This window comes from Asparagus officinalis, chromosome 4, assembly GCF_001876935.1.
Source record: "Asparagus officinalis chromosome 4, Aspof.V1, whole genome shotgun sequence".
Lineage (NCBI taxonomy): Eukaryota > Viridiplantae > Streptophyta > Magnoliopsida > Asparagales > Asparagaceae > Asparagus > Asparagus officinalis.
This window is the reverse complement of record NC_033797.1, coordinates 26448087-26460030: the sequence shown is the minus strand read 5'-3', so window position 1 is coordinate 26460030 and position 11944 is coordinate 26448087. Positions and strand designations below refer to the sequence as shown.

The window sequence follows — 11944 nt, the reverse complement described above, 5'->3', positions numbered from 1 at the left end:
GAAGAGAAGACATCCCCTCTTCCCTTTCAAAATCATGGAACCCTCCGCCGCTGTCGCTGATCAACCCGTTAAAATTGTCCAGGCCAAAACCGAGCCCAGCGGCGACCAGCACTCTCACTCTGCGGACTACGCTCCCTACCCTAAGCTCGACCCCGCTGACGTGGCTCCTCCCCCTCCGGCGACGGACACGGCGGCGAGATCCGCAACCGCTGGTGATTACCAGGCGACCACCATGCCGCCGGAGTCCAACCCATACGTCACTCCCTCTCCCGCCGCCGCTTCATCCTCCTCGAAGAGTGAGCCCCTTTGCGATCTCTTTAATTTCAGATCTTTGATTGAATCGGCCTGTTAGGATATTTTTTGTGATTGGTTTTTAATTTAGGGGTTTACGTTTGATTGAGTGTTGAAACTGTGATTGGATCCTGTTGGGGCAGTAAAAGATGCGCTCGGGAGGTGGGGGAAGATGGGGGAAGCAGCGAAGAAGACCGAGGATTTGGCTGGCAACGTTTGGCAACACTGTGAGTATTATCTGCCCTTGAGATAGTTTATTCGTGATTTCTCTGGATTTTTTTTAATGGTTAATTGTAGAACTTGATGATGGGCTTAGTTTGTTCTGTATTTCTAGGTCAAGATTAACTGAATTGTTTTTACATGCAATCTGATTACTAGATTTCTTGATCAGTGTACTTTTGGCGCTTCATGGATGCAATTTTGTGGTGTAAGCTTGTAGTATCGCACTTGGTGCGGTTGGTTATAGTTGCAATTTACCTGCGGACAGAAAAATATTCTATGCTTTTGGCTTATGAATGATACGAAGACAATTTCCTTTATGATAATAGGCAGAATTGATGCATGTAAAGAAAAGACATCATCATGATGTTCTTTATCTATGATCAATTGATAGGTTAGTTGAGACATTGGTTTACACTAAGAGATCGCCTTGTGCTTGGTCGCAGCTTACTCCATGTTCCCCTTTTTTCTCCTTCCTGTGGTTTGCTCCTCCTTACACTCTAATGTGCTTCCCCTCCATTCTCTTTATCTGGATCAAAATGTCTCAAATGCACTAGGTGATTTCTCTTATAATTTCTCATTTTTGATTTGAAAACTTCAGGTCGAAAGGAGGCAGAGGCAGGAGTTTATAATGTATTTGTTGGAGAGGATCCATTCTTATATGGTTTTGTATGATCCACTAGGCGGAAGTCTGAATCATTTCTTTAGCTAATAAAATGTTTTTGTAGTACTTCTGTAAGTTCTTACTTCTTAGGTACTTTTTTTTTTGCTGATTTTTTCTTAGATGCTGGACAAAAGTATCAACCAACATTTGTTTTGTTTTTCCTTTTGGTTTTGCAGGGCTATTCTGGTGATTATACACGGCCTCAATGAACATAGGTAAGATTGCATACATTATGGAGAAGCACCAGATACACCTCTTGATAATGTTGTACTTGGCAGACTGAAGCAGTTCAGGGCGATGAACAAATTCAAGAAAGCTGCATTAAGAGTAGGCCACATTTACTACAAACAAACTTCAATGCATATAAATTTACAATAATCGACCTCGAAGTAGGATCAGCCCCTAACGTTCAGCCAACATTTCTAAGAAGCCCATAACCTAATATTTTTAACGCATTAAGCTCTTGGAGTTGTTGTTTCCAGTCTACTGAGTCCTTATGGCGGTTTGCCGCGAGAAACATTCACATTTTACCCTCAACAGAATAGTGTTTTTTGTCCATGTTTAGAGTGGAAAACCTCCATGAGGACTCGAATAGACTTGAAAATATTAGGTTTCCGAGGTAAAACATTACGGGCTGATCTGACTTCGAGCTGGAAAAAAATCTGTAAACTAATTTCGCAATTGTGCAGGTAATAGCTGGATGTTTATCAGAAGAAGAAATAAGAGGACTAAAAGAGATGTTCAAGGGCATGGACACCGATAACAGTGGAACTATAACACTCGAAGAACTAAAACAAGGTCTCACAAAGCAAGGAACAAAACTGTCAGAAATGGAAGTTAAACAACTAATGGAAGCTGTAAGCATTGCAATAGTATGCATAAAAATTCACAGGTATATATATACAACTCTAGGCTAAAAGCTTTTGTGTGTTTGAATTTATTACAGGCCGACGCAGATGGAAATGGAACGATAGACTACGAAGAGTTCATCACCGCGACGATGCACATGAATAGAATGGATAGAGAAGAACATTTGTATACAGCGTTTCAGTATTTCGACAAGGATAATAGTGGGTATGTGACGATAATTTTTCTGTAATTATTGGTTTTTTCTACTTTAATGGTTTAGAATTTGTTCGAATATGTTGTGTATGTATGTATATATACAGTTTTATCACGATTGAAGATCTCGAGCAGGCGCTTAAGGAGAAGGGCTTGTATGATGGAGGGAACATTAAGGATATCATCTTAGACGCTGATTCTGATAATGTATGCATACATGTGTACTAAAACTTCATGTCTGTAATTTTTTCAAACTTTATATTAAATTTTTTGTAGGGTATTTTTCACGTTATGATACTCTTTTTTGTGTTTGATTTTAACTTTTTATTTGCCTTACTGAGTACATTTCTTTCCATTGCAGCTACACAACAAAAGTTGGAGATGGATGGTGAAGGTGGGAAGAAGAAGCCAGAGACGTGACGAAGGAAAGGCTTGCAACGTTGATAAGACATGGGTTCTCTGTAGTCTTTATTGTTCAAGTCTACTTAATCATGATTGTTGGATTTGTTAATAAAACATGTGTCAAACACTTGTTATTTGTTTAATAGAATTGTGTTTAAATTTATTTACTAATGTTATTATTTGTTTCATTTTAATGATTGTGAAAATAAGCACCGATATTATTTTAGCTGTTAATATGCAACTTGTTTGGAGTATAATTTGATGTTTGGTTTCTTTGTTGATGTGAATTGGAGCAAATTTGTTGTGGATGTTCAGGTTTAGTGTAGTTGACAGAAAAGATATTACTTCTAGCGATGCAAATTAGTGTCAATAAAAATATACTTTTTACCGACTAAAAAAAATACATTTGCCGACGCTAGATTGCGTCGTCAAAAATAATATCTTTTAGCGACGCTATCTTACGTCGCCAAAGGTATAGTTTTTAGCGACGCTTTATTCTGCGTCGCTAAAAGCTAAACTTTGGCCGACGTTAACTTGCGTCGCCAAAAGTATAGTTTTTAGCGACGAACAATTTTGCGTCGCTAAAAGCTATACTTTTGCCGACGCATAGCTTTTGCCGACGCTGTATGCGTCGCCAAAAGTACACTTTTGCCGACGCAAAATATTATGCGTCGCTAAAAGATATACTTTTCCCGACGCATGACGCGTCGCCAAAAGTGTACTTTTGGCGACGCAGTGTATTTGCGTCGCCAAATACTTTCCTTGACGCACTTTTGGCGACACGTTAGCGACGTTGCATTTCGCGTCAGGAAAGATTTTTCCCGACGTTTTTTAAACTTTTGCCGACGTTTTTGTTTCGTCGGCAATGTTGTATTTTGTTGTATATCAAGGTGCGGGCACACGTTAACGACCGTTGCTGCCGTCGGGGAGGAGGGGACCGCTGCTTATGTTGGCCCTCGGCTTATTTTGTTTGGCGGAGCAACTGCTGCCGTCGGGGAGGAGGGGACCGCTGCTTATGTTGGCCCTCGGCTTATTTTGTTTGGCGGAGCAACTGCTCTTGAAGGAAATAACGCAAAACTGCCTTCATCAGCGAGGAGCGCTGGAATCCGTAAGTTCAAACTCTAGATTCTGATATGAAGATTAAACCCTAGATCTTTGAATTGATAAAAGTTGAAAATTTTTGTTAAATTATGTTGTTTTTATTGGATTTTGCAGGTTTAGCAGGAGCTACAGCTGATGTTCATTGTTATGATGTGCTAACAAATAAGTGGTCAAGGTAAGGTTTTTGGAAGAAGTGTGTTCTTTTTAATGAATTAGGTTAATGTATTGGAGATGGAATGTGTAAGTAATAATTACTGATTTTGTTACCGTGTGATGATTTCAGGCTCACTCCTCTTGGAGAGCCTCCATCTCTGAGAGCTGCTCATGTAATAATAGCTGAGGGAACAATGGTTGTAATTCAGGTACATAGGAAGTTATTAATTATCTTTTGTATCGTGCTTATTTATTTATGGAAACACATAGATTCGAAATATGGGGGCTTTTCGTAATTAATTATCACTAAATCGACGAAATTTAGGGTGGAATCAGTCCAGCTGGTTTGTTTGCAGAGGATTTGTATGTTCTGGACATGAAACAACAGAGTGGAAATTGTTGTGTACATATCAAAGGGTTTGGATTTCTTCTTCTATTTAGATCTGGTGAATTCTTTGTTGTTAATGCTTAGATCAAATGCTTATTGATTATAAATTTTGATCTTCTGTTTAGTTGTTTAATGATGCAATATAGATTGCAGTTTCTATTATTATTTGTGGTTGATTTAATTTTTTTTTTTTGAAGTGCCTATTTATACATAGAAACTCGTTCCTTGGTTTGCAATTCAATAAATTCATATCAGCATTAAGAGATATCGATTTGATACTATGTTTATTGCATGTATCAAAGAAATCACTTTTTAGATGAGAAACGTATGTTTTAGTTCGTCGTGTCGTGCCCGTGCCCGTGCCCGTGTGTCTTTATCTTTATCATCTTAGTTTGAACCCATGATTTATTTAAGATCATACCTTGAAAATGGGTTTTAAGACTAAGTATGAAGTCCTTAATGACCCTAATGTGCACCTTTTAACCTATACAGTTGACATGTTGGTACATGTTTGTGTAGCTTTATGCTTCTTTCCTTTTGGTCCTTCTTCCATGACCTATTTAAAACTGAATGTGGTCACTGTTATAAATCTGATAACTGTGTGAAGGTTCTTAGCTGGTTTCTTTCTGGCTGCAATTCTGTGGTATGTTGGTGTTTTCATCCTTGTGTTCGTGTCTCAGGACTACAGAGAGAAGCCAAGACTGGTTGCATGTACAGTTGCAGTAAGTGTCTAAGTGATCTATGTTTTGTATCTTTCTTCACTTTCTTCTTTTTAGCAAGGTTTTGTTTAACCGCAGAAAAAATTATTTTATTTTAATCATGTTAGTCATTATAGATTCTTTTCTAGATAACTTTTGCGGGAATGCATACATTATAGATTATTTGTCATATTTTTTGAAGACTGATTATTTATTAAATAAGTTCATAGCACATTGTAAAAACCAATTTCAGTTGAGTACATATATCTTCTAGAGGATAGATACCATGGCTGGGTAACACATTTTGTTCTAGCAAAAGTCACATTACCTGTTATGGCATGTACTTGCCTGAGATAAATTCATATGGGGTTCTAACGAAATTGGGTACAAATATAATAATAAGCAGGGGTATTTGAATTTTTAGTATTTCATTGGTTAAAAGTAAATCCATCAGAACATAAATTCAGTTCATTCAAGTCAAATCCTTGATATGCCTAATGACTATCTTCCTGCTTCTGTTGTGTATCTAATTTTTCTGAAATGTATTTTCATGATGTCACAATTTATCTATAAAAAATAGTAGGAAATTTATCCTATGGATTGAAGTTGGTTTTTATGATACGGAATTTTTAGATTAAGATTATTGATTCAGGAGATATGAAATGAATCTACATGGGCCAAAAGGAACTATATCTTGGTGCTGAGAATTTTTCATATAAGTCTCCTCGAGCCAGTGCCAATACATTCCACTCGAACATAAAGAAGTTAATATACTTATAAGCACCCCCAGTGTTAATGTAGTTCATTTTCCAAGGGTGCATAATATTAGTTTGCTGGAAAGTTTGCCTTTAACAAGAAATAACTAGATGGTATGCTTTTGTTCTAAACAATTTTAGTTTTTTTCTTTTTTTTTTCTTTTTGGATATTCTTGTAAATGGAGACAGAAAACATCATACATATGCTGAAGTTTCAACAGTTAATTTGGGTCAACAAAACAATGAAGTAGAAAATTTAAGTATTTGGTTATACACTTCATAGGAGGTTGGCCACATTATTTTAAAGGTAGGTGATACGTATTGAACTTTGAAAGGTTGAATGTGATATCATATCCTTATGTCACCATCTTGAAGGTTGTACTCTGCAATATGCACTTGCCTTCCATAGCCTTAAATGCCAATATGTTATAGTTTATGCTACTCGGTTCACACTATATATCAATACAGCTTATCTGGACATGTGCTTTAAGTTAACTTTCTTAGTACCAGATTTTGTTCATTAATATAAACATATGCCTTTCATCCTTTCATATTGTTACATGGAAGTAACTATCATTTTACTGTCAACACATATCAGACAGTTGAACGAACTATGTTGCTTGCAGGCGGCTCTTGCCACAATGCCTTTCATCCTTAAGCCGTTCCATGAATTTTTTGGCTGGTGAAGCTGAAGTGTACATGACATTAATTGCTATGTTGGTGTGTATATGAATATGTTTCTCATTTGTTGCTCGTGGTGGTTGGTCCTGTTATATTACTCTTGGAACATATTCTGTTCTGACATGATATTTGTTTGCTAATGAAATTTATTTAAAAATTTACCACGTGCATTGCACGTGCAATCCAACTAGTATATATATATGTGTGTGTGTGTGTGTGTGTGTGTGTGTGTGTGTGTGTGTGTGATTAATGGGTATCCTTGTCATAGGAGAGCATTTCCTCCTTGACGCCTCTAAAATCACATGATTGAGCGACATTGTGGATGATCCGCTCCGTTGAACTTGATTTACATAGTCTAAAACCCCAACACACCAAGTTTGGGGTGAATCCGTCGTCGTTTGACCCTCCATCGAGCCATGTGAAAAGTTCTATTCATTCAAAACCGTTAAAATTGATACGAGTGGATGAAGGGTCAAACGACAACGGGTTCACCCCAAACTTGGTGTATTGGGGTTTTAGAATATGTAGATCAAGTTCAACGGAGCGGATCATCCACAATATCGCTCAATCATGTGATTTTAGAGGCGTCAAGGAGGAAATCCCCTCCTATGACAAGGATACCCATTTAATCTCTGCTCTCTCTTTCTCTCTCTCTCTTCGTATATATAATATATATATATATATATATATATATATATATAGCAGACGAGTAGAGGGGGCGGGGAGAGAACGAGCAGAGAGAGATGAGAGAGAGAGACGAGAGACGACGGAGAGAGATGTGGTTGCCCCTCCTTTTAGTTTGCAACTCAATTCTACTTTTAAACTAGACAGACACTAAATAATCAATACTTTAATATGATGAAAACAACATCTACTCTTCTTGAGATTCATCACAAGGGTTTGGCTTGCCGGCCAGAGCGTTGGCAACCGTTGGCGTTTTTTGCGTTTCTGTTTTTGGTTATTCAACAAAAACAATACAACGCGTTTGGCAACCGGGACGTTTTTTGACTTGACCCTTTTACAAAATCAAAAAATTTCAAACATTTTCTCAAAACACCAAAAAGGTATTTGAGATTCCGTTTCCAATCTAAGCCTGTCGACCGCCCCGGCCGCTGGTTCGCCGCGCCGCCGCCACTGTCGCTGTTGACCTGTCGTCGGGCCGCCGTCCGCCCATCGCCGCGCCGACCGTCATACGGCCGCCGCCGCGCCGCCGCCGTCCGTCCTGGCGCTCGCCTATCGCCCGTCAGCCGCCGCCTGCCCGGTCGGCTCACTGCCGCCGCCGACGGTCGTCGCCCAGTCGGCTGGTCGCCGTCGCCGCCCGCCTGTTCTCCTGTCGGCGGTCGCGATCCGCCCGCGCCCACGACGCGACGGTCATCGTCGCCGTCGCCCGTCGGCTGGTCGCCGGCCACCGCCTGCCCGTCGCCCGCCCGTCCCCCGCCGCCCCCCATCGGCCGCCCCCCATCGCCGGTCGTCGTCACCACCCGCCCGTCGTCGTCTCCAGCACTCGCGCCTGCCCGTCGCCGCCGCCGCTTTATAAATAATAACTATAAATGGTGTTTTTAAAATATGTTTGAAAAAAAAACACCATGGCATGGTGTTTTTCTAAAAAACACAACAAAAACAAACACATCGAATTGCCAAACACACCCACGTAATCACAATCTCACATACTTAAACCTCTTCTCATGTTTTTTTAGGTACGGCCCATGTCTTAAGCCCAAGGCAAGTGGCAGTTAGACCGATGAGCTGGGCCCCACAATTAAATACAAAGGTAGTTCCGAACTGTATTAATTCCAAGGATATTGGCCCATTTACAGTTTCTTTTCTCGAGTTACGAGCGGAAACTTTTCTTCCTCATCGGAATCCTCGAATCTCGGTCATCGCCGCCTGATCTTACGCCGGCAATGAAACCCTAGATTCTTCTACTATGAGCCAAATCTTACGCTAATAGCACCCAATTCTATTAGATTTTGGGGAGATTTTAGTACTTTTCTTCAATGGCGACGAGGAATCGGACTCACTTGTTCAGAAAATATCGCGATGCGCTTCGGAGCGTTAGGGTTCCGTCCGTGTCGTCACTTCAGTCTCAATCTGGACCGTCGACGTCGAGGTCAGGGAACGGGCCTGTGATCGAATTGGTGAGCACTTCGCTGTTGCATCCGAAACCGAATCGGTCCTATGCTCCTCTTAGTACTGAAGATCCCGGCAGCTCAAGGTTTGAATTTTGAGTCTTTTTAAAAATTATAATTTTCATGATTTTTAGGTTTCATGGTTCTGAAATTGATTGGTGTTGTGGATCTAGACTGAATTCAGCTAAAATTTATGATGGATCACATCACTTTGGGTTGGTTTATATGGATGAGTAGTTATGTTGCAGGAAATAAAATAATGTACTTATTTATTCATGCATACTTGCATACTTACGAGTTAAACAGACTATGTATAGCTTTGGACACCCAAATAAAGGAATAATTTGTCAACTCAAGTTATATATCTCATCGGAACTAAAGATCTTGTTGTAATGTTTTAAATCATCTTCAGAAAACATAATGTTTGACACCAATAAGTTATAAATAGCTGAAAAGTTTTTATTTTGATGTTCACATAACTACTTCTTGGAGTGCCGAATGATTCCCAACAACATGACCTCATATATGAAATCAATTTCTGTTTGGAGAAATTTGATTGTCACGTGAAGCATTATAAGACAATTACCATCATATATTTGCTTTTTCTCTTTGTTGCTTGATATGAAACTGTTGATAGATCTAATGTTCTACCATGAACAACATACACCTTATTGGGTTAGCTTCCTAATTGACTGTGAAAAGCATGGTGAATGTCAGGAGGCATCCGACGATTCCATGGACTTGATCTGCTAAATAGAAGGGACCTTATATAATTCAAAGAAAGAGGGTGACTATTTTAAATATCTAATATCAGATTTTGCGCCGCATTTAGAAACATGTTTGTTCTTGTTTTAATATCATGTGAAAACCTCAATAGATGGGTCCTGAGATTTCTTGTGGTTGTTGTCATAACTATCACCTTTGTAGCCATCACTGCCATTGTCAGCTAGCCTTTACCACCTCAACCATAGTGTAGAAGATGCATGTTCAGGGTGATCCGGATTTTTTCTATTATCAATAAAAGAATACTACACGCACAGGAATGTTTGATTTGTACCAAACATGGTAATGCAACATGCTTGGGTTAAATTACTAAATATACGACACTGCATGTGAATTGCATTTGGAGTACAAAAAAGCAACCTAAAGGGAATGGGTTTAACTTGGATCTTTGGTTATGGTGTGCCTCAGTGCTGAGTATAAATCCCCAGCCTCAGAGTTGGATATAATTCCCCAGGAAAACTGACCATCTTTTTATTTCGGTGATGTTTTATTAGTCTCGATATTTTGAGGTTGCTCATAGGTTTCAACAGTATTAATTGTATAACCTGACAAGGTAAGTTTGACTTACTGCATGCTGCTCTAGTCAGGTTTGTGTCGAGCCCTTTTTATGTCGTTATTTTCCTTATCTAGGAACTCCAAACCGAGAGCTTATATCATGATATATTGATATGTTACTTGGGTACTTCTAATTTGAAGTTATACTCGTAATGGACATGTACACATACACATACACAAACTTCTCGGACACTTATTGCATATATGCATACATTTAGTCGGGCATATACTCAATTATGCGATACATGTTTTAACTTAAAACTGTTGTCATACATTTTTCTGGACATATATCCTACACTTTGCATCCACTTCTTGAAGGTAGTTGGACATAGACCAGGTTCCAAATTGTGATTTTGAAGGGTCGTTTGGATGTCTAGTTCAAAATCTAGTTATTTTCCAATTTATAATCCACATAATAAAAGAAACATAAAATGTTATAGTAAATTGAATTCTCATTCTTGTTCTCATACGAAATATTAATTCCAATATATAATGTACGTGTATATAAAGATTTATATAGCTGTGTCCCCGTACCGTACCTTTTACAAATTTGTTGTGTCCCGTACCCGTACCCGTACCCATGCAACATAGGTTGTTATCTAGTGGCATGGATCCCTTCTAAATATAAATCAGGGCTTACATATCACAATTTTGTCGAGTATTAACTTTACCGTGTTGTTGTTGTCGATGTAGTTGTTAATGATAATTATCATTTACTTTACTTAATTATTCTCCTTAATTGTTGTGAACAATTCCTTATATCATCGTCTTTCCTCTTTATTATTTTCTTTTACAGTACTGCATCATTTATGATTCTTTTATCTTTTGGCACCTGCAGTAGAGGCGCACTCACAGTTGGTTTACCTCCAGCTTGGGTGGATGTTTCTGAAGAAATAGGTGTAGATATACAACGTGCTCAGAAGAAAATGTCAGAGTTAGTGAAGGCTCATGCAAAAGCTTTAATGCCTTCATTTGGAGATGGAAAGGAGGAACAACATGCAATTGAAACTCTAACACAAGAGATTACACATTTGTTAAGGAGGTCAGAGAAAAGACTAAAGAAACTTTCTTCAACTGGTACTTCAGAAGATTTGAATGTTCAGAAAAATGTTCAGGTATACTTCATGTTTCTATTCATTTGAGGTTTCCTCGGTTCATGTGATACAGCAAAATACAAGGGGCTGGAGAATTTATTGATCAATATTAGAAGCTGGTGAATTTTGTAACATATTTCCTAGACAATTGTTTCATATGAATATTTCCTCTTGCAGAGATCACTGGCTACTGATCTTCAGAATCTTTCAGTGGAACTTCGCAAAAAGCAATCTGCTTACTTAAAGCGCCTTAGACAGCAAAAGGAGGAGGTATGTGGTTTTCCCTGTGATTAATCTAGGGGTGCTTGTTTTTTAGGTTGCGTTGTATTGTTTCATCACTTTGTATAGTTACTATGCAATGCACATTTATTCAGGGACAAGATGGTATTGACTTGGAGATGAATCGGAATGGACAGAAATCTAGGCTGGATGATGATGATGATTTTGTTGATGTGGTATGCTAGTTTTTTCTCCCTTATGCATTTCAAGTAAACAATAATGATATTTTCAAGGCTGTTTTCCTCAAGCTTGTCAATTTATATTTTATGAATTCTTCCTTGGTAGGATTATGCAATATGTTGATGTTGTACGATCATGCAAAATCATTCTCTGGTTGAAAAAATGTTTTGTAACTATAATGGTATTTTAGGGTATAAAACATGTTCCTAACCAGGTATAGCATGATAATATTCTGGACTGACTTGGTTTTCAGAGTCTTTCTGTACCTTTGCCTCTTTATAATTTTTTGGATAATTATTATGAAACCCAGCCACTTATTATGAAACACCCTGCCATTATCTTTTGATTACTGAACCCCTTACCTTTGAAGGAACTGTTAGGATCAGCACGCGCAAGGCATGTGAGTGGTAATTTCTTTGAAATATCCCTCAGTAATAGGGCTGCTCCCCTTTTTTTCAAATTATTGTGAAATTCAGTAATAGGGCTGCTCCCCTTTCTCAAATTATTGTG

At 38.6% G+C, this 11944-nt stretch overlaps 3 protein-coding genes and 1 long non-coding RNA gene across 4 annotated transcripts in view; all 4 read left to right on the top strand.

Annotated features, from left to right (window-relative positions):
• On the top strand, positions 35 to 1185 carry LOC109838383 (GEM-like protein 1). Its single transcript, XM_020406831.1, has 3 exons — positions 35 to 296; positions 435 to 518; positions 1112 to 1185. Exons 1-3 carry the CDS (start codon positions 35 to 37, stop codon positions 1183 to 1185), a joined length of 420 nt encoding a protein of 139 aa, XP_020262420.1.
• On the top strand, positions 1256 to 2832 carry LOC109837024 (calcium-dependent protein kinase 14-like). The gene is made up of 6 exons (XM_020405104.1): positions 1256 to 1389; positions 1453 to 1501; positions 1864 to 2031; positions 2121 to 2248; positions 2344 to 2443; positions 2598 to 2832. The coding sequence occupies exons 1-6, from the start codon at positions 1295 to 1297 to the stop codon at positions 2745 to 2747; spliced, it is 690 nt and encodes a 229-aa protein (XP_020260693.1). The 5' UTR covers positions 1256 to 1294; the 3' UTR covers positions 2748 to 2832.
• On the top strand, positions 3716 to 4066 carry LOC109838018. Its single transcript, XR_002246546.1, has 3 exons — positions 3716 to 3746; positions 3854 to 3914; positions 4023 to 4066. It is a non-coding gene; the product is annotated as an uncharacterized LOC109838018 (long non-coding RNA).
• Positions 8231 to 11944, top strand: part of LOC109837023 (syntaxin-41-like) — a 6393-nt gene continuing 2679 nt past the window's right edge. The window contains exons 1-4 of the mRNA XM_020405103.1: positions 8231 to 8629; positions 10720 to 10996; positions 11153 to 11245; positions 11350 to 11430. Of these exons, the coding sequence (XP_020260692.1) occupies positions 8412 to 8629; positions 10720 to 10996; positions 11153 to 11245; positions 11350 to 11430 (669 nt within the window). The 5' untranslated portion in view covers positions 8231 to 8411. The remainder of the gene's footprint in view (positions 8630 to 10719; positions 10997 to 11152; positions 11246 to 11349; positions 11431 to 11944) is intronic.